Source organism: Artibeus jamaicensis, unplaced genomic scaffold (genome assembly GCF_021234435.1).
Source record: "Artibeus jamaicensis isolate MK-2021 breed Jamaican fruit bat unplaced genomic scaffold, CSHL_Jam_final scaffold_3151, whole genome shotgun sequence".
NCBI classification, from domain to species: domain Eukaryota; kingdom Metazoa; phylum Chordata; class Mammalia; order Chiroptera; family Phyllostomidae; genus Artibeus; species Artibeus jamaicensis.
The window spans coordinates 6,590,553-6,612,658 of NW_026522037.1; the positions used below are offsets into that span (position 1 = coordinate 6,590,553).

The following is a 22,106-nucleotide window of genomic DNA, read 5'->3' on the forward strand; positions in this document are numbered from 1 at the left end:
AGTTCTTAATAAGTCACCCCGCTAATGAGTGCCTTATTACCCTTTTACTTTTCCTCTCCAGGGTCAGTGATTTACACCTGGAGAGGCACCCCTGGCGCTCGCTCCCATGTCCACCCCTCCCCCCGCCCCGGGAACTGAGACCCCAGGCGCAGGTCAGAGGCAAGAGGACGGGCAGGGAGGGCCAGGGCACCGCCCGCCTCCCAGGAGCGGCCCATCTTCTTGCCGCTCTCCCTGCTCTGGACGCCTCCCCACCATCACGAAGCTCTCCCATCCTCACAGTGAAGAAGCCACTCCGTGCAAACTCAGCAGAGGTGGCACAGACCAGCCGCAACGCCTTAATTCTTGGGACTTATTGAAGTGAGGCTGTCCTCTCTCCAAATGAACAATGTAGTCAAGATTTCTCCTGATTTCCAGACTGCTCGGGTGTGTGGAAGTACAGCAATTCATTCGTGGCTAACCGGCAGTGCAGGCCGGTGAGCAGAATACCCAGTGTCCTTTGGATTCGTCCTGCGTTCGGCCGGCGTTGGAGCTACATGAAATATTTGCAAAGATACCGTGTGAATGAGGCGAGGCTGTCCTGTACCTCGCCAGCCACCGTCCTTTCCCGTGGAGGGACGAGAGGAGGAGCAAAACCAGGTCGGAAAGACAGACACTCGCTGCAGTCCAGCCTGGTTCTCCGAGGGCGGGGCCTGCAAGGTCAGAGCCTTTCTGTGACGACCCTGAGATGCTACCTGCCCTTTCCACTCGCCCCCCCCACTCACCTGCGCGGCACGGTTCACACCTCGGGTGGCGAGCGGCACCTCAACAGGCCGAGCGCGGAGGCAGGCGTGACGCTGCAGCTGCCTCTGGTGGGCCAGGCGTGGCGAGGGGTCAAAACAGAGGACGAGGCCACTTTTCTCAACGCATTTTTTGGGAAGCATCATTGTTTCTCATAAAAATAGGTTATTTTGTTAACATGGAATGAGCTTATTATTTTAAAATAAATGCGTTCACATTAAGCTGTCTTTTTCGTCTCTAAAATAACAAATATTAGGAGCTATACCCCACATAAAGCAAGCCCCCTTGGAGTTCATGCGTTCTAAGACTGACGGGCGGGACTCAGACCAGGAGGTCTCAGAACTGCTGGCTCCGTGCACCCCGAGACCGGTCTCTCTGTTCCTCCCACACCTGCCCTGGGGCCCCCAAAGAGCTCACAGGGCGCCATCGCATCCCCACGGGGGGGGGGGCAGGAGGAGAGCTTCGGTTTCCCAGCACCTCCTGGCTCCTGGTTCTCTCCCCCACGGATGGAGGCTACGAGGGTCGTCTTCCCACCCACAGGCGCCTTCCCCGTCTCCATCCAGCAGCTCCAATGCGGAACGCAGCTTCCTCCTGGATTTGCACAGCCCTGGCTGCCCCCCAGATAAAGCACATGTTCAGCAGCCAGCTCCTGACAGGCTTGGGGAGGAGGGGAAGGGGTGTGCACAGGTGCCAAGCAGGCAACTCCCACCCAAATGTGAGGCGAAGTGGGCGATTCATCACCAGGCTTGCAAGTGAAGGGTGACTCAGAGAGACTGGAACCTCCTGAAGCCTCCATCACCACACACCAAGCCCCCCAGTTCCTGACACACATCGAAGAAAAATGACACAAACGGCTTGCTAAGCACAGCAGCGGGAAGGCGGGCCCTCTCTCCCCGCCCCCGCCGAGGGAGGCAAGCACCGAGTCCGCCCCCGTCATTTCCGGAGCCCCTGCTCGTCCACTCCCCCTTGGCTCCGCGTACTCAGACGCAAACTCACATTCTCCCGGGTCAGTCGTTCTTTAAAGATCTAATCTGGCGCTTGAACCCTTCCTCCAACATTCCCCTGAACTGACACTCTGTATCACCATCTCTTCGGATGAATGACTCACGGCCCCGGGAGGTGGCCACTTCCATTTTGGGGCATGTGTAGCGAATCGCTCCCTGTACGATCATCTGTCATCTCTGATAGTAATAAGAGCTAACATTTGTTCAGCGCCGATAGGCCAGAATCTGGGTTAAGCTTTTCCGTGCGCAGCACAAATACCCTTTTGGTTGCTATTACTCTCTCCACTTACAAAGGCGAGGCACGGGGCGAAGGGGAAGGATTTAACTTGCAGCAGACAGAAGCCAGTCAAGGGCGGAGTGGGGACCCACACCCAGAGACCACAGCTTGCACGCGACTCTCGAACCCCGGTGCTTCCTGCCCTTGTCTCTGCCCCCCATCCAACGTGGAAACTGCCCGGCAGGGCAAGGTTGGAGTGGGGAGCCTGGTGAAGGCCTCCACATACCCTCCCACGGAGCCCGGGCTTGTGGGGAGGGGCTCCCTGGAGCCACGCCCCTGGAGAGTCGGCAGATGGAGGTGGAACCCGAACAGATGTGTCCGAGAAAAGCCTGACGGACTCCGATGCCAAGACAAGGTCACGTGTCAGCTGCAATGAGCCACATTCCACCCTCCCTCAGCCCCAGCCCAGGCCTGCCCCGGCCAGAGCACCCCCCAAACTGGTCACTCTGTTCAGAAGAGAGGCGGGTCTGATGTGACTTTTCTCAGGGACTCCGCCCATCTCAGTTACCCCTGCTTTCTTTTCCACATGTTCCCAAACTGCCGGTTTAACAGCCTGCACTAGATAGAATTCACCCAGGAGTTGGCAGGTGTCCATCCACATGTAGCTTTAGAACCTTTCGCTGCCACTAATCAAAACTGGGCCACATGCTGCCTTCTTGGTCCCTAAGTAACTTTCCTGTGACCCTGCTGCCCACAAGTCCTGTTCCTAGAAACACACACACACACACACACGTATCTTTAAAGGCTGTTGTATATGCGCCGTTGGTTCTTTCCGACCCCTGGAACCGGAATTCCCTGAGCCACAAGCCAGAGCCCCACTGATCCGAGCCCAAGGGAGGCTCTTAGCCACGGGGCCCATCACGCCCAGTTCTCAGATCTTACACCTGCAGGGAAGGTGGGGGCAAGTCCAACGGAGGCAGCCTTGTTTGTCCCTTTACCAGGTCACTCGCCCCAGGCTGACCCAGCCATCCGTTACTGTCACTCTCAGAACGTAGTTCAAAGGCTGTCTCTCCTGTTACTCCCATTTCTGGGGAGGGAAGTTTCGGCTTCATGTGACCTTGTTCTTCTGGCCCTAAACTATGTGTTTGTATTTTCTCTAGACAGGGAACCTGCGGAGAGGGACGCCCAGAAAAGCCGAGAGTTGGCATCTGGCTTGTCAGTGACCTTGGGCAGTTTATGCCGCCTCTCCAAGTCTCAGTTTCCTCAGCTGGAAAATGGGTGCAACAGCATTGGCTCTACAGGCCCCTGAGAGGACTGGACACTGTAAGGGAACGTGGGGCACAGGGCGCAGCGTCTGGTGCATAGAAGACGCTCTGCAAGGGTTTGTTCTTCCTGAGCAAGTGTGTCCCGCCTGATCAGGCAGGCCCTTCTCTGCCGGAGCCGAGGACTTCCTCCTTCCCCCCTTCTCCCTAGCAGCTCCCCGCCTCTCTTCCTTGGGAGCATCACGGGCTGTCTGGCCTCTCTCCCTCTCCATCTGTTTCAGCTGGATTCCTTCTTAGAAATCCCCACCACAGGCAGACGAATATACTTTGTTTTGAACTTTCTTGAATCTACTGGAATAAACTTGGCTCCGGAGGAAAAGCGGTACCTGCCCGTGGGGCACATGCCTGCCCAGTTGAACCCCCCGGGGTCTGAGGACCAGCTTCCTGCAGCTCACACTTCACAGGCAGGCCGTCTATCACCGACAACATTAGGTCTGCTCGCAATGATCCTCCCAGCTCGAGGCCGGCAGGTCCCTCGGCCCAGAAATCAGGCTTAATTGGAAATTAAATTGCGTTTCAACACCAACCGCAGGAGGCCTGGACCCTCGGCTAATTTATCAAGCTGACGCCTCATCCCCAGGAAGCCTGTGGGAATGGAGCGGCTGCATCAGCAAAACTACGAGCTTGTATCTGATGAGCACTTTCTTTAAAGTGCAAATTGAACCCTTCAAGCTTCTCACTTTGGATTTTGTGTGCTTGTGGCCTCCTCTGGGCCAGGCTCTGGGCCAGGACCTGGGGACTCGGATAAAGCGCGGTGCTCCTGCTGCCTGCGCCACAAGCAGAAGGTCCCCTTCTCCAGGGGTGTTTGACTTTTTGGCGTCTCTGGGCCACAGTGGAAGAAGAAGAGTTGCCTTGGGCCACACATTCAATGCATTGTGACACGTGATCACAGAAAGATCTCATCAGGTTTTAAGTAAATTTGCGATTTTGTGTTGGGCCGTGCTCACAGACCTACTGGGCCCAGGGTTGGACCCCCCTGTGAGTCATCCAGGGTCGAGTAGCTCAGTGGGGGGTGGAGCGTCTTATAAATATCTCCACGGCTGAGAACTGGATCTTCGTATTTAACGCTAAGTGTACTGGCAGATCACAACGACCTCGGGCGCACCAGACTCTCCGCCATGCCGGTCACACACATCCCTTCCACCCTGCACAGGGCTGCGGGGAAGAAATACGCTATGAATTTCGTCGTCCTCCCCGTATGAATGACGAAACTGAGACCTAGAAGGTAAGTAACTTGCCTAAGGCCACTGACGCCCAATGAACAGGCAGTGGAACTGGTATCCGAACTGAGGTCATTTCCTAGCAGAGCCTCTGCCTGTGTGTATGGGTGTGTGTGAGTTTGCACACGCGTGTGTGTCTGAACCATTTGAGAGCTAGGTTCAGGGACTTTAAACACGAGGCTGGTTTTAGAGACCACGTGGGCACCGGTGTGGCCGGAGGAGACTGTGCGTGCAGGTCGGGGGCACAGGGGCAGGAGGTGAGCTGCGGCCGGGGGTGTGGGCCAGGCGGGGCAGTCGGGGGGTGTGTGCACTAACACAGACAGGACAGGCAGCAACACAGTGACGGTGAGAGCACAACACGTATTGAAGGTGTTGAGAATAATTAAACTCACCGAAGCTGTGTATTCAGGGATGGATATCCTTATTGTCTGATTAAATCGACGTGCTTATTGTAGTCCATGTTGACAGCAGGGTAAGAATCAACAACTTTGATAAATGACCCTTAACCTCGACTACGACCCAGGCTAACATTTCAGTTTCTCTCTTTCCTGTTTTGCTTTTTCCATGCACACACTTACTCTGGGTCGGAACCTCACTGCACCAACACTTTTGTTGCCTGCGTTTCCACCGACGGTTCTACCGACGGCATTGCTGCGTGTTACTGAGGCGTCCTCCGAATCCTTTTGCAAAGCTTTAATACTATCCCACCAGACAGAAGAACCAAAGTTCATCCCACCCACTGTGCTCGGACTGGAGTTTAAAGGTCATGTCCAGTTTCACCTGCTGCGACGTGATTCTGTGGCGAACACCCCTGAGTGCAAGTCTGTGGGCGCGTTCTGGTGATCTGCTTCGACTAGGTCACCTGGGGCGCATTAGCTTCCTGGGGCTGTCAGAACAAAACACGCCTGGCTGGGTGACTCAAACGACAGGAATGTATTCGGTCACGTTTCCCGAGGCTGGAAGTCCAAGGTCAGGGTGCTGGCAGAGCTGGTTTCCGGTCGGCGGCCTCTCTCAGTTCATGGGTGGCCACTACGCTCTTCCTGCCGTGTCCTCACTCAGCCTTTCCTCTGTGTGTGTGGTCTCCTGGTGTCCCTTCCTCTTCCTGTAAGGACGCCAGTCCCATCGGGTCAGTGCTTCACCCTATAACCTCACTTTCCCTTAATTACCCCATTTTAAGTTCTAATCTCCAAATATCCAAATATCGGGCTTAGGGCTTCAGCATGTGACTTTAGGGCGCGGGGGGAGCAGAACTCAGCCCGTAACAGGGAGTGAGGGTGCTGAGGGATTTGAGTGTCGCTCACTCAAATGAGAGTGTCCCTTGGCCCTGTGACCTTGAGCTGACCCCATGGAGGGGTCAACCTCCCCCAGCTCCAGGGTGGGAGGCATAACAGTAGTAACTCACAGGGCTGGGGCTGCACTGAACAGAGGGACCCCAGGAAAGGCCCAGGAAATCAAGGAGCTCCGACGATTGCTGTCCCTCCCACGGTGCCCGTTCACTTCCAAGCAGCAGGCTGCTGTTTCTGGGCTGCCGAGGCACGGGCAGGGTTAATCGGCACCAGGATGCTGGGCGAGGTCTGCAGCCCAATGTGCCTTGCAGCTCCGGAACGTCCCCGGCTCCAAGTGACAGCAGGTTCCCAGCTGACGTTTGCAGATAGCGAGCAGCAAGCGCAGGCTGGGCTCTGCCTGCCAAGTGCAGATGGTTTGAAAAATGCCACCCGAACTGGCCCAGGGTTAATCAGAAGATTACGGTTGGAAAATTGGGGTGGGCTAGCTCCAGCCTCCCAGACACGGCCTCAATTCGCATGGTCCTCCCGGACTCTCGCCCAGTTCTAGCCAGACGTGGAATCGGCCAGACTGGAATTACCACGGGAGTGCTCGTGGGGGGGGGGGGCTTTCCTGTCTCTGCTCCTTGTAGCACTGGCTGTGGGCCAGTCCTCCCATGCAGTGTGACATGTGACTGTGAGGGTGACCTGTGGGTGACGGATGGGGGTGCAGGCTGGGGGGCTCGGGTCTCAGGGGAATGCTCCCGCATTGTGCTGCTTCAGTCGGCACAGCGGCCTGGGAACCCTGATTTCTGAAACCACTGTGTTCTCTCTTCACCGAGGAAGGAATCGCTTCTGTCTTCACTGCTTGCTGTCCTGGATCTGAGTTTCAGGAAGGGAGAGAGTGCAACGTGGAGGGGAAAGCCGGCACCTGGGGACCGACGCCCGGCTCTGGTTCCGGTTCTGTCCCGGCTGGCGGTGCGACTAGGAGACAGGCCCTTCCCTTTCCGAAGCTCAGGTCCTCCCACCTGTGAGCGGGTTCACTGCGGCTCTCTGCCTCCCGGGCTCCTTGTGCGGGTTAAGTAAATGGCACGTGAAGGATGATCAGAGCAGTGAGCAGGGGCCATGGGCAGTGTCACCGTTATTGTAACTGACACTTGTAACTGCAAAGCTGAAAGGGACTTTGCAGTCAGCACCTCCCTCATTGCGGAGACGAGGGAATCGAGAGAAGAGGAGCCACCTGCACTGGGAGCGAATGGGAGGATCTGGATTCAAACCCAGGTCTGGTTCCCAAGCTGCTGCTTTTGTAGCTCGGGGAGCACGGCATGGAAATATCACGGCTTCGACAGGGAGGACCGGGACTGGCTTTGTGCTCACGGCCCTTCCACCTTCTCCCAGCAGGAAGGAAGCGCTCTTCTGCCCCTAGACTGGGGCCCTGTGAGGAGTGGACGGTGGGCAGCGCGGTGGTGGACACCACCCCTTGCATCTTCTCTGGAAGTCCTGGCTTTCCTTTCTGACCCAGGAAGCCCATGGGATCTCCCCTTCTCGTCTTCCTCTCCATAAAAGACCCTCTCCCCAGCTCTCTGCCCCTCTGGGGGCCCTCAGAGCCTGGGTCCTCCCTCCTGCCCTTCTGGTTGGGGTGCAGATGGACACTGGCCAGCTGCCGAGGGGACAAGCCGACAGAGCGTGTGAGAACTGGAAGGGATGGGGGACCGAGCCCTTGGTCTTGCTTGCACTGACCTCACGATCTCAACAAGGTCATTCTGGCCGGTCGAGTCTGTCCAACTCCAGCACAGAAATTCAGGCCAGGGAAATGGGGAGTGGGAGCCTCCGAGCCAGCCCGGCAGAGAGCAGGCCTCGCAGAGGGACTGCAGGCCCGTGGCCAGAGTCACTGAGCAGCGGAGGCTTCCATCGTCACTTACTCAACCTCCCCGGGTGTGGGAGGCTCCGAAACCAGCCCCACACCGTGTACGCTTATGCGGAGCTCACGTGCCCTGGGGTTGGGGGATGGCCGGTAAACACGAGAACCCTAAATAAAAAGGGCAGTTTCGGCTGCTGGCAAGGCTGGATTTCAGAACTTGTCACTGAGGGTGGAGGTGGGGGAAACTTTGGAGGAGCTGGGAGAGGACTTGACCCAGAGCCCATTTCTGTCTCAGCTCTGCCTCCTTCCTCCTGGTGACAAGTCCAACTTCAACGGTACGAGAAGGTGAGACGAGTGGGAACTTGATTTTCACGGGGCAGCTGCTACGTGCGGGGAACTGTGAATGTCATGGGCACCATTTCAGTCTCCTGGAGGCCCCGTGTGGTGGGAGTGACGGGCCCGTGTTCCACGAGAGGACAGAGACGCAAGGTGGGAAGTGGCTTGTCCAAGGCTGTCCTGTCGGCACAGGCCTGGACCGAGGGCTGTCTGTCTGGCTGCAGAGCTGTGCTTTCTGTCCCTGCATCCTGCTGCCTTCCACGGCTGCCCGGCGTGACCACATCCACACTCGGGAACCCACAGCTCTCAGACACGCGGGACCTGGTGAGACAGGTGGCCCAGGGAAGGTCCTGGGGCCTGGAAGGTCCTGTTACCCTAGGAGCTCTGAGGGTCACATGGGCATGGCCAGGGACCTCTGGTCCTCTGAAGGCTGATCAAAACCTGACTCGGTCCACGCTGCCCTGTGCCTTGGTATCGCGGCCCACGGTGCCCTCCTGCCCGCCAGAGGGGCCCACTGCCAACGACGACTTTTAATTGGGAACAACTAGCTGCTCCCTCGTGGTCCTGAAGTTACCAGGACGTCTGTCTGCACAGCACTGTGTGGATGAGCAGCCCTGAGCCACTTACTCCTGCCTGATGCAGGTCACCTGGAAGAGAGGCCGGCGGCCCCAGAGAGGACCGCCTGGCAGGTGCGGGGAGGTCTCGCCTGCCTCACTCCCCTCTGCCATCGGACTGTGGGGATCCTAGAGAGCAGCTGGCCAGTGACATGGGTAGGGGAGAGGAGGGCCTACTACCCAGGGGCAAGGGTGCGAAACCCAGGGTCTGGAGCTGGGGCTACTTGGCCCTGGAGAGTCAAGGTGAGCACATGCCCCACCCAGGTGGCTCAGGATTGGAACAGAGAGGCAGGTAGGGGCCAGGCCCTCGGTGATGGAAGCTTCTGCCTGTGACAAGGCAGGAGCACGCAGAGGTTCCCCGGGTGCAGCAAGGCGGTGCGGCTGCCCTGAGGCAACCCCAGTGCCCGCCTGCGCTGCCAGGACAGTGAGTGGGCTAGGACCTGGGGCGACGGAGAATCTCACCTCCCGCTGCAAATGGAAGCACACGCTTCTCGAGGGACAGGTGGCTTCCTCCCTTAGCAGGGGCCACCGTCAAATCTCACAGGTCCCACGGGCCCCAGTGTCAGGGCCACTGCTCTCCCAGAGAATTCTAGTAAACAGTCAGTTCTGCAATTCCAGACTTCCTGGTGCCCAACCCGACGTCTCTCCCCACTGACAGAACCACGTCTCACACGTGTCCCTTAAGAAGGCAGAGCGGCGCGAGATGGTCCCTCGTGGGGGCAGAAGGCACACAGCATCCGGCGGGTGCCCTGGCCCCAGCGTGCCTCAGCAAAAGACACGCGTGTGGCCTGTGGCATGTCCCCCTTCCCCATAAAGCTTTTTTTAAAAACCCAGGCCATGCCACATTATGGAATTTGTCCCGGCCCCTTGCAAGACAGGTGTCTGCCCTGACTCTGCTGATGCAACAGCTCCCGACGAACTCGCCTACAGGGTTAGTGGGAGGCTGGGCAGTGTCTGCTGGTGCCAAGGTGGGGGGCACACCTGCAGGGCCCTCTCCTCCAGCCCCGTGGAGGCGACAGGCACGCGCCTGGTCCCGGCCACAGCAGGGCCTTGGTTCCAATTCCGGCTCTGCCAGCGGGGCCACCTGGCTTAACTACAGACCAGTCTCCTTATCTGTGAACACAGTGACAACGGTCCCTGCTGCCAGGGTCAGAACGGAGGCGGGAGAACAGAGGTGCCCGGGGCACAACGTTTAAGGAGGGCCTCGCCCTCCGCAACGTGCAGGTGCAAGGTCACCCTGGTAGCCGCCAGCCCATTACTGGCACTGTCCACACTAAATTAGAAACGACCTTGTGCAGCTGATAACAGTACTGTCTCCAATTCAAGGTGAGGGGCCTTGGCCTGGGGAGGGCGCATGCCTCCCTCAGGCTCCCACGCTGGCAGCTGACGGGCAGAGCTGGGACTCGAGCCCAGCCTGCCTTAAGGAAGAACCCATCCCCAAGTTCAAAGGCAGTTTCTTGAGGATCCTGAAGGGCAGTTGGGGAGGAAGCAAGAGGAACGGCACGTCTCCGATGGCCTGAAGCTGAGGTCCTGCCTCACAAGGAGAGAAACAGCCTGGGCCCGGGTGGGCGGCGGGTGTCGGGGCTCCGGGGCCTCATCGGACATCAGTCTCACAAGGTCAGCCCCCACACCGCCTGCCGGCCCAGCAGCCGCGTGGGTGGCCGCAACAATGCTACGAGCTCTCCTGGATCGGATTCCATCCTCCTGCTTGCTCTGGCTTTGCTGTCTCAGCCTGGGGTGATGGATGGGTTCCCCAAGTGAGAAGGAAATGGGCTGAAACCTCCCCGGCCAGAAGGAGGCCGTGCACCAGCAGCCCTGGGGGCTCCGTGAAGTGTGGGGCAGCTGGGCGCACAGGAAGAGGCGGGTCCCCCAGACCCCCAGTTTAACTGGGCCTCTAGGTCAGGAGCCGAGCGGGCCGGTCTCCGGGAGCCCTGCTCCTAAGTCCGAATGAGGAATCAGGTGTGGGTTCCAAGCCACCTCAGCACTGGGAGGGGCCTCAGGAAAGCAAGCGCAGGGGAGGGGAAGCAGAGAATGTTCTAGAAACTAGAGACGCCTCCCTGAATCTGTGCCCAGCACTGAAGAAACCAGCAGCGAGTGAGGAGTCTGGGCCCGAGGCGCTCACAGCCCTGAGAGCAGCAGCTACGGCAGCTCCAAAGAACACCTCCCGAGCAGGAGTTACGCAGGGAGCCGAACGCACACGCTTATATTAGTGCCATAAGGTGGGCTGCAGGTTCCGCCTGATGGTGTAGGAAGCCGAGGCCAGAGAAGTGAGGGCCAGCACCAGGCGCCCCGGCCACGCTGTGCTGAGGACCTGGGGTGCCCCAGTCTGGCACCCACTGCCTTTCCCACTGCCTTACAGGCTTGCGGACTCTTGTTAAGCAAGAGAAGCTCTCTCTTTCGATTTAGAGAAATCCAGTGTGTAAAGCAAATCCAAGGGGAGCTGAAGGGCCCGAAGTGGGGCTGCCAGAGCTCCGCCCTCAAGACGGGACAAGGTAAGTGCCTCCCTGAGGCAGGAGGGAAGCCGGGCACAGCTCTGCATGGACCGCCCGTGCGGGGCCTCACGCCCCCGCTGCACCTGGGCAGAGTTCGGACGGAGCACGTCTGCTGCACCACCAGGGTGGGGGCCCGCACGGTGCGCCCTGAGAAGCCCCGACTCAACCCTGTCTCGGGCCCGGAGGGTGTCTGTGCCCCGAGGTGCCGCTCCGCTCACTTAATACTGTGGTGAAGCACCTGCTCCGGGCTGGGCACTGGGTGAGGAGCAGAGGTGACAGTGATGTGTAACACTGCACGCGGTCCCCACCGATGCAGAGCCCGAGTCCACAGCCATTGGCAAACATTATCCTAGAGGAACATGGACCCCGTGCAGTGATCGGGACTATGGAGGAAAAGCTCAAGGTCAAGGGGATGCATGAGCAGAAGAACCTGATCAGTTCACCTCTGAAAAGGGCACCGATGAGCATTCCAGGCCACAGAGCAGCTTAGACCAACAGGAAAGGGGGTGGCCGGCTTCCCGGGGGAAAAGCCAAGGTCCAGGGACAGGCAGGGCGGGGGGGGGTGGTGGTACTGGGCTCTCCCTGCTCCCCAGGGGTTCTCTGGGCAGGTAAGAAACAGTACGTTGTCCCTAGGGCCAGGAGAAGGTACCTGGTCCTATAGAATCTTTACATTACTCAACCCCGACAGGGACAAAGAAAATCTTTCTAAGGGTTGGATTACTGCAAAAGTAGGGTTGGCGCAATGAATAATGAGTAAGTGAAAACAATTAAAACCAGACGTCATTAAGCAGATGTAATATGTCCACAAAGAGCCTCATCTAAATCCACCTAGGGCTGGGCTACACATTAGAAAGATCTTTTCCGCTCCTACTCCAGGCCTGGCCCGGCTCCCACAATCATTTATTTAGCAAACATTGAACGAACACCTGGTTGGGCAGAACACCAGCTTCCAGCGCATGCCTGGCGCAGAGCCAGGGCTGTGTAAACAGCCTGGTGCCCTCTGTGGGGTGGGGGGACAGGATCCCCTGGCACCTGCCGTGGCCGCCTCCCCGAGCCTCAGCTACAGACAACTCAGGCCTGCAGCAGGTCAGAGAAAGGTCCCCAGCGCGGGTTCCCATGAAGCACTGTCCGAGTCACGAGGCCTTCAGCCCCTGGGGTCTGTGAGGAGAGAGGGGGCTGTCCCGTCCGGCTGGTTTCTCCGCAGGGCCCGGCACTTCTTCCTGCTCACTCAGCTTCGATGCCACCTTCCCGGCGGCCCTGCACCAGCCCCTGGGCGGTGTATCCCGTCCCTCAATCTCCCGTCCTCTTTCTCATACACACACCCACCCCCACACACACGCCTTTGCACGCTCTCTCTGACTCACTTTCTCACACTCACCCTTCCTGCGGCGTCACATGTCCCTGTGCCTTCCCCCTGCTCTGGCGCTGCCTGGGGGGCGCAGACCCACCTGTGCAGAGCTGCGTCCAGGGGTGTCTGCCCCTGGCCCTGCAGCGGGTCGGCCTGGGCACACTCTTTAGACCCATCTCGGTCCCTGACCACTCCCTCATGTCTGGTCACTGCAGCACCCTCCGCAAAGGGGCTCCCATCTCAGCAGCCTGGATCCTGGTGACAGTGCTGGGGGCGGACAGGCAGGAGGTACGGACACATCTGACACACGAGGAAGCGCAGGCCCAGGGAGCAAGACCCAGGTTTCCTAACTCCGACCCCAGCTCTTCCTGCTGCACTTCCGGGAAGCAGAGACTAGCACAGGGTGCTGCGTGTCACCCCTCACCCCGGAGATCCTGAAGTTGTGGCACTGGAGATATGGGACGGGGACCCTCAGTCCGTCTGGGAGGACTGAGCGGCAGGACTTCGTGTGGCCTCCTAAGCCGTCCGCACTCTCCTCCTCCCCTCAGTCCAGCATGCTCGGGGTCTCCGACATTTCTGCCCGGCAGCTGACCCTCAGCCTTGGGCATTCAGTCCACCTGGGCTTCCTGGAGGAGGAGGGCCCCACTTCAGAAGGGCACTGGGACGAGACAGGAATGACAAAGAGCCCAAAACAGAAGATAAGCAAACTCTCACCATCGCCGCCACCCACAGCTGCCTTTCAATCCAGTGCAGGCCAGACCGTGGGGCAGCTGGGAACCCGGGCTGCGCCATCAGAGCCGGCCACACACAGCCGGTCCTCTTCACCCACCTTCGAGTGTTTTAACGTCCTGCCCAAGCTTCGCGGGCTCCCTCCTTCCCCGGCCCCCTGCCTGCTGCCTCCAGGGCCTCTCCACCCCCTCCCTGCCACCTCACATCCTGAACCAGGGCGTGAATATTTAAAGACATTTTTTTCAGCCAGTGAAGCTACGTCACGCTGTTGCTGCCCCCCTTTAAACATGATCCCCAGAAAGTTTGCCAGAGTGTCTCCAAGCACCTCGCCCGCCCTGGTCAGGGGGGAAGATGGGGCTGCAGAGGCAGCGACAGCCCCTGAGGTGCAGCCTCCCCTCTGCCCTGGGGCTGAGTACCAGGCACACAGTGCCAGCTTTATCACAGCCACCCCTTCTGGGCCGCCGGGCAGGTAGCCCTGCAGACTGCCTGCCACCCCGGTTCTCAGAGCAGTGGGGGAGACAGACACCAGCACAGGCAGGGGACACTGAGGGACAGGGATCCACAGAGGCAGAAGCTTGACCGCAGCCCCAGAAACACAGCCCTCTCACTGAACCGGCGAGAGACAGCTCCCGGTGCATCAGTCCCAGAGCCCTCGGAGCCCGAGTCCCCCAGTGCACGGAGGAGGACCAAGGCCCCTGGCCGCTGCCTGCTGGCCCCTCGTGCATCTCCGTTCTGCAGAGTTACTCACGGCCGCCGTACCAAATCCCTCTGATCAACAACACACAACACTCCACCGATAACTTCTTGAAACTCGACTCACGGCTAAGCAGCACGCAGCGCTCTGGGAAGGGTTCTCTTCCCTGCTGGCCTGTAACCAATCAGCCACACGCCACCAAATCCGTTTCCAAAGTTCCAGGCAATTAGAGCCAGCTGAGCTCCCTGGCCTGGTGCCCGCCTGCTCTGAGCCAGGACCCAGGTCGTCAGCAACCCCAAATCCCAGCCTCCGACTTCTCCCAGCCTCCTCCGAGACTGAACACACCAGAGCGGCTGCGCTTGCCACACCGAGGCTCCCTGAGCAGCCAGATCACATCAAGACAGAAAACGAAGGTCAAGGCCAGGCTTCCTACCTTTGCTGAGGGTCCCGGTGATGAGCTTAAAGATGGTCTGGGCAAATTTCACGAACCCAAGCTTGCACCTTTTGGAGCAGCCGCTCATGGTGGTGGCAGAGGGAACACGGGCTCTGCTGTCAGTACCCAGAAGGGAAGGCGTCCACGTCCCGTGCCCCCTGAGCCCGGAGCCCGCCCGGGTGAACCCTGAGGCAGGGACGCACCCCAGAGGCTCCCGGAACAGCACAGCTGTCTCTGCAGTGAGTCTGGCTTCTGCATCCAGAGAGCCTGCCGGGCACGATGTCGGCTCCCTTCCTCCGTCCTTCCCTCCACTCAGGTCCGACCCACAGGAGGACCTCGGGATGCCAGGGTTCGGACAGCGCTGCTCGGCACGGGGCGCGCCGAGGGCACCGAGGAGGGGAGTGAAGCGGAGCAGAGCGGGGAGGGAGGAGCTGGCGCTCTCCCAGGCTTTGCTGACTGTCTTTCTTACATGGCAGTGGTAATGTAGCAATTAATACTCCCGTCAGAAGGGAGGGGACTGCTACGCCAAACACTCAGCTCCGCAGCTTCTCCGCCTGGCTCTCCTGCTCTCTCCTCGCCGGTTAATGCCACCGATCAATTTTCCGTGCCTCCGTCGGGGTCTGGGGGAACTCCCCGCAGAGCAGGAAGCTGCTGCTAGGCACTCAGCGGAAAGTTTGCGGGGCGTCCTCCGGGGGGGCCTGGTTCGCATCACGGGAACTTGGACTGAGCGGCAGCGCCCACACTAGGGGCTTTCTCCCGCCTCTGACAGCCTCTGGCTCCAGCTGCTCCGACTGGGAGTCCGCCACTCCGCTTCCCCTGCCATCCCTGCAGAGCAGGCAGGAATCTGGGCGCTCTCATCAGGACAGGAGAGAAGGGCGATCAGGGCGTTTGCTGGTGGAGAAGGGAGTCCTCAGATGAAAAACGAATGCCCAGCATTCCCACGATCTGACTACAGAGCAATCCTCCTTGGAGTAAAAGTGCAAGGCAGTGTGCAAACGCAAAGCCCAGCTACGGCTTCACAAACGGTCCGGCTGCCGTTCAGCACCACAGACTGGGAGGGCTGCCAGGGACCCCCTCACATCCCTCCTGGACTCGGGGCATTACTGTCCTTCCAACGGTCCTCAGGGGCCCTCACCCCAGCACCGTGGGACCATGCACTGTGGCTCCCTGGGAACAGCAGCTAAAACACACCCTGGGAAGGTCTTTCTCTTCCTCCCTGTCAGCTGGTCTCCATCACCTCCCTCTCCGGGCTGTCTGAGAGGGGTGGGCTGCTTAAGGGCCAGAGAATAGAGGCTGCCCACTGGCAAAATATCAGAGGAGCTGGAATTTGTGCTCCACCTCTGGTTTCTCGCCCAGCTTCCGTGAGGTAGGAGGAAGTGTATCTTGAAACAAACTTCCCTTTTGGGGGGGTCACCACCAAATTTCAGCTTCCAGAACAGACCCCGCAGACAGGCTCCAAGCACAGAGCCCTCCTCCCAGCCCACGGTGGCCGGGTCTCCTTGACGTACCAGCACACGTCACAGCGTACAGTGTCACAGCGTACACAGTGTCACAGCGTACACAGTGGGCAGGAGCCCGGGCAGGAGGTACCCATCGTGCTCGGTGTCTTGGCTGTGGGAACTGCCACATGATTCGCTCACTGTCTTGAGGCATCGAGGGCCCAGTTAAGATGCGCGTGGTGTCTGGGGCTGTACCCGGCACTCGGTCTGTCACCCGGCGGTGGCTGCCTCCAGTTCGACGCCACCAGGAGCCCTTCCTGTTGGGTATTTTCTTCCTCAGGGGCGACCGTCTTTGGTTCAGTTACTCCCAGATCCAATATTTACCAAGCTCCCAGTCCGTAGAAAGGAGCTGAGCAGCCAGGGTGCAGGAAGCACCGAGCGCCAGGATATGGAAAACGCCGCGTTCGGCCAACTAGACAGACGTGGTCAGTGCCCACGCTAAGCCCTTGTGGCCGATCCGTGTATCCGATGACCTCTGTTCCCTCTGCAGCACCTTAGTGGGCAGGCAGGTGTTCAGAAGCAGAAGGAAAGAACTGGTCACGGAGCGCCAGTTGGCAGGCGGGGACTAGGCACAGGGCAGCACCGCCCCGGTGCTGAGGAGGAGGAGAAAGATGAGGGAGAGGAGGCTTGGCAAAGGCAGGGGATGCCGTCTCCCCTGACGCTGGTCGTTTCACCGAACAGCGGCTGCCTCCGAACGGGAGAACCCACTCGGCAGGACCTGGAACTCTCGACGAGGCGCAGCCGCGTCTCTCCCCATGTCACGCGAGAAGGAGACACTGAGAATCCATGAGCCCGCAGAGACGATGGCGGTGACGTCCGTGGTGTTAGCTGACCCCGAACCGGGTCTTCTGCCTGGGAACCTGGCCGGGAGTCCTGCGGGAAGAGCGGTTCCCAGCAGCACCTGTGTGGGGGAGACAGGAGACGTCTGGGGGGGTCTGCATTGGGCTCCCAGCTCAGGAATCCCAACATCTGAACTGCTGGGGGGGGAGAACAGTGGCACCTGTTGCTCGAGGGTCCCTTTGCACCTAGTGTTGAATCGCTGGCTTGCTCAGTCTACACGTGTGTAATGCACTCATATAAACACACCAGCGCCGTGGCCTCCGCCCCAGTGCCGAGCACATGGTGGCAGACCAAGCAACGTTCCTGGGCTTGTGGCGCTCACATCGGAGTACGGTTACGTCGGTGACTGTGTCTATGGACAGGACTGTGCTTGAAGGAAAAGAAAGCCTAGTGTGACGGGCTCCTACTTCCCAGGGCCATCGAAAAAGCCTTCTCTATATATAAAAACGACACTTCAGCGGAGACCCCAAACCTGCCCTCCAGCTCTCGGGGGTGCTGACTGCTCGGGTGGAGGGAACAGCAAGCGCCAAGGCCAAAGGCGGCCTGGGATTCCGAGGTCTGCAATTAGCAGCTGCTGAGTGAGCAAGGGAGCCTCAGCTGTGTCCTTCTGAAAAATGGGGATAATGACCCTCACCTCACGGGACTTGGCGGGGTGGGGGTCCCCGCCAAGTAAATGAAATCACTGGCTTAGTATCGGTGGCAAAGGTCATACCGCTGCTCTTCCTGCAGCCACTGTTGGTGGGGATGCCACCCCTGCCTCTGTCCCCTACGACAATCCCACAAGTAAGCAGTGGCCGTGTAGGCGAAGCTTCAGCATCACCAGAAATCCCAGGGCTGAGCTCCAGTGTTGAATCTCCCTTAGTAGTAACTCAGACATTAAGCATTTCACATTCCCCTCCGATCTCACAAGGCACCACGAGTTTGCACTCGGTCCTAGATAAACGACTCAGGCCCAGAGAAGGTCAGCAGCATCCAGAACATCACAGGGTGAAATCCCCAGAAATGTGGGCAAGCTGTTTAGTGTGCCAAGGACATTCTGGGCAAAGGAGGGCGAGTTGTGCCAGTGGTAAATCTGTACTAGGAGAATGCAGGGGAGCACTGTTCTCTGCTCGAGGCACGTGAAGGACAGGAGAGCTACCGCGTGCTAAGGAAGCATTCAGGGGGCACCGGGGAGACCAGGCTGTTAGCAGGTTTGTAATTAGCCTCCCGTCACAGATGTGCAGCAGTCAAGGGGGCCTGGGAAGGCAGAGTTCTCTCCCTGCTTGGAACCATCTATCGGAATCTTTAGCTGCCAGATCCAGGGGAAGGAGAGGCAGGTGGGGGCTCCAGATGGCCTCTGGGCCCAGGAGGGTGCAGTGGCCCCTCTGAGTACAAGGCTAGGAGAGGACAAGCCTGCTGTTCTCTGGAAGGTTGAAAGGCTGCCCTTGAAATAACAATGACAGCAGAACCCACTAGGAGCCTTGTCCGGGCAGGTCTGAGTACAGTACCTACTTTCCACGTATCTAATCCTTACGTTAACCCTAAAGAGGCTGAGACTGTTACGTTACCCAACTGCAGAGGCGGAAGCAGGCCCAGAGAGAGAAAGTGACTTGTCGATGGCCACACAGCTGAGGCTGAATTTGAATCCGAGACCATTTGACATTTGACTTTAAAACCATTTGAACGTAGCATGTTATCTCACAGGGTTTGGCGTTCAAGCAGCTGGCAGCTTGGGGGAGAAAGAGTTTGGCTTGAAAGTGTAAGAAACAGGCGGCTGCACATTATGGCCATAACCTCCCTGTCCCTGGAAGCATTGCGGAGAGAGCACGGAGACATCCGTCCTGGCAGGAGCTCCCTCCCTGGCCACTGGGGGGGGGGGTGCGGGGGAGGGGAGGGGCATGGCCAGGCACAGATGCAGTCACCACAGCCAGAGCCCCAAGCCCACCGGCCACTGAACAGAGATTCACGTGTGAGGCCTTGTCCAGCAGGCGCTGGAAGATGAAAAAGGCTAAAAGGGGCTCTGAAGACGCAGAGGTGGTGACCGCAGGGGCGACCCCGCGCTCAGGTGTGTGGCGGGCGGGGAAGACACGGAGGAAAGAACTGGGATCTCTGAACCGCCATTCCTGCAGGGGCCCCCGGGGAGGCTAAGACCCTGAGGAGGAGGTGCTGGCTGGTGAGTGCTGGTCTCAGTTCTCAGTGAGGCGGAGCCACGATGCTGATTCTGGGAGTTTAAAAATCCGTAGTGGACACCGGAACCAATTGCCTAGGCAGGCACGTCCTGCCAGACAGTGTGGGGATCTGACACCAGCCGGAAGCTGCCTGGAACACGGTAGCTACACAGGTGCCTACATCCCCCCTCCCCCGGCAGGCTGTCTGGGGGCTGCTGGAAGGCAGAAACTCGGCTCACAGAGTCCCGGCCCAGCATCACCGAGCAGCGTGCAGAAGGCACCTTCGAAGCTGGCGGTCAGGAGCCTAACAACCAGCCTAGTCTAGGTGTCTCCCCTTCTGAAATGACAGAATCCCACTATGTGCCAGGCACTGGGGACAGGCCAGCAAATGAGACAAAATCCCTTTCTTGCAGAAACTGCATTTTAGAGGTAGAGTCAGGGGGGAGGGGTGCTGAGACCATAAACAAGCACACAGACTCACAAGGGACAGGACTTCAGAGCACGGAGCTGCTGTGAAACAGTGACCCGTGGGTGTTTTCCAACCAGCAGGACCGCGGCCCCTCGGAGCTCCCTGAACCACCAGTAAGAGGAAAAGGGCAGATTCCATGACGGGGTCGGGGTGGGTCAGGATCACTATGAAAATAATAACTCTGACAAGTTAAATGCCATCACCAGACGCGCTGCTGGGTGCTGTGTGTGGATCGACCTGTTCCTATAACAAACCCATGGAGTGGGTACGACTCTTCATCAAACCCACTCCACAGACGAGAACGTGGAGGCTCAGTCAGATTTGGTGACTCGGCCCAGGGGAGGCGGGCGGATTGAAGGGCCTGGTTTGAGGAGAGTCTGGGGAGGGGAGGGAGTCAAAGCCACCGGCAGCTCTGGAAGCAGCACAGGAAAGGAATAAGGAGGGTCAAGTCTGGGGACAGAGATGGGCGCAGATTTCCTGTGTCCTGGGGAGAGAAGCAGCCAGCTGGTAGGTGGAGATGGAAGTGAGGAGAGACGGCAGGAGCCAGAATTCTCATAAATAAATGATTTTTGTGGCTGCTCAGGAAGAAAATAAATGTGGTATCCCAGCAGGCCAAAAATATTAGCATTTAAATGCACGCTTACACAGGTGGGTAAAAAGGCAATTTCCTAGGAATTAAACCAGATTTGATCTTCTCTCTGAGCCTTAGGAAAAAACCACCCTGTTCCAGTGTGGTCTTCAGGGAGGCCTCGCCCTGCTCTGGAGGCACCGGCTGCACGGCTCCCCGGTTCTTTCGTGGCGGGGCACCCTGTCCTCTCCCCTCTGTGGTTCTGGGAAAAGGATGCCCTGGAGCCGAGAGAAAGGCATCAGCACTGCTGGCTGCAGGCGCTTAGGCCCACCTGTGTCGGGGTCTCGGTGCCCCTGCACCCAGCCTCGTCGGCGGGTCCCCAGCCCTCGGCTGGGGCTGGAAGACCAGTTCCGTTTTTGCGACAGAACTGGCAAGTGGCTGGTGGGAGTGCAGCTGCAGGGGCCTCCAGGGAAAACATGGCGAGACACCGAGCTGGTCCTTGAGGCCACCCCTTCTCCATCCGCTGCCCCCGCACGCTTCCCTCCTGCTACCCGCCGACATGTCCTGCCCCGTGCTAGCTTCTCCTGCCCCTCTGTACCCTGTGCTCAGAGCCAGACTTGGCCCTGGAGCGCCATGGGGTCCCCTTCACTGTGTCATCATGGAATGAGAAGAACCAGTTTAAACTGGACACCAGAGGCCATTGGTAGGATTCTGGCTGATGCCCAGAAAGCCCCAGGAGACAGACCAGGTCATGTCTGGCGGCTGCTTCTCTTCCTCCCAGAGTCACTGCAGGTAGGACACAGCCCCGCCAAGGGCAGCGATGAGGGCCGCCGCTGCGATTCTCAGACTCCGTTGACTCCCGGGTACTTTTTCTCCTCCTGCTTTCCCGTCCCAACACACCTGTCCTGTGTCCTGGTTCCTCGGGCCCCGCTCTTGACAATGGCCCAACCAGCATCTCCCACATTCTCTAGCTCGACAAACCACACCCTCAGCCTCCCAGGACACTCTAGTCTCAATACTTGGAGCTGCCCTTGACTCTTGCCTCATCCCCGTCCCCTGCACCCGGTATTAGTTTCCTGTGGCTGCTGTAACAAGTCACCTCAAACGAGGTGCCTTAAAGGCACAGAAGTTCAGTCTCTCACAGTTCTGGAGGCAGAAGCCTGAGCTCACGGTGTTGCCAGGGTTCTCCTGGAGGCTCTGGGGCAAACCCAGCCCGTGCCTGTCTCCTGGCCGCCTGCGTTCCTTGGCTTGTAGACACATCATCCATCCCAACCCCGGCCTTAGTCTTCACGTGGTCTTCTTCCTTCCTGTGTCTCCCTTTTCTCTTCTTACAAGGACAACAGTCACCGGAACAGGGCCCGTTCTACTCCAGCTCGGACTCAACTCAATTTCATCTAATCCCGTGTGCAATGACCCTATTTCCAAATACGATCACATCCCGTATTCGTCCAAGGTTCCCCTCTCTCTATCCAAGTGATCACCAGCTCCGGTCACGTCTGCTTCCTTCGCGTCTCTCACACGGACCCATTCCTCACAGTAAACCTGCCTCGTCAGGCCCTCACCCCCGGCCCACCCAGGACTCCCCCTGCTCTCCCGGCGAAGCCCAGGCTGCGCTCTGGAGGCCCTTCGGGCTGCCACCCCGGTCTATGCTCCCAGCTCCTCCCACACGGGACAGACCACCATGCTGATTCGCCCATACGTGGGGACCCCGTCGTGTGTCCACCTACTGTCCTGGCTTCCCCAGACAGAGGGGACTCCAGGACCACTTTCGGTGCTAACCTCAGAGCAATGCGGGGTCCCTCCATGGGGACCACGCACGCGGAGCCCCCGCCCAGAGCAGCTGCCTCTCCCCCAGCAGTGGGGACGAGAGTGGGAAGTTGCATGTTTAACCTACGTTCCATACTGCCTTCAGCTTTCGGGTCACTTGCATTTTATATTTCACTACGTACACTTTCACAAATGACCCCAAATCCTTTGTGGCCTCAGGGGGGTGTCAGAAACAGTAAAGGAGTAATTGGTCACAGGTGCCCAGTACCCTGTGCTTCTGGGGTTCCTTCTCCCTCATCCACCATTCAGAGTCCTGTCCCCTAACATCTGGTGACGGGAGGGGCTGACCCTGATGTTCGGAGCCAGGACAGACTGACCTGTCACCTCTACCTTTAAGGCCACCCACTAACAAGGGGGGGGGGGAGAGAATGGTCACAAGACCAAGGCCAAACCACAGGCAGCTCTGGGTCTAAGTCAGAACAATTGTTCTCGCAGTCCATCTGGAGA

At 58.8% G+C, this 22,106-nt stretch overlaps 1 protein-coding gene across 1 annotated transcript in view; it reads right to left on the reverse strand.

The window, feature by feature from the left end:
- KCNIP1 (potassium voltage-gated channel interacting protein 1) overlaps positions 1 to 22,106 on the reverse strand; it is a 245,128-nt gene that overhangs the window by 217,296 nt on the left and 5,726 nt on the right. The window contains exon 2 of the mRNA XM_037127902.2: positions 14,310 to 16,709. Within this exon, the coding sequence (XP_036983797.2) occupies positions 14,310 to 14,397 (88 nt within the window). The 5' untranslated portion in view covers positions 14,398 to 16,709. The remainder of the gene's footprint in view (positions 1 to 14,309; positions 16,710 to 22,106) is intronic.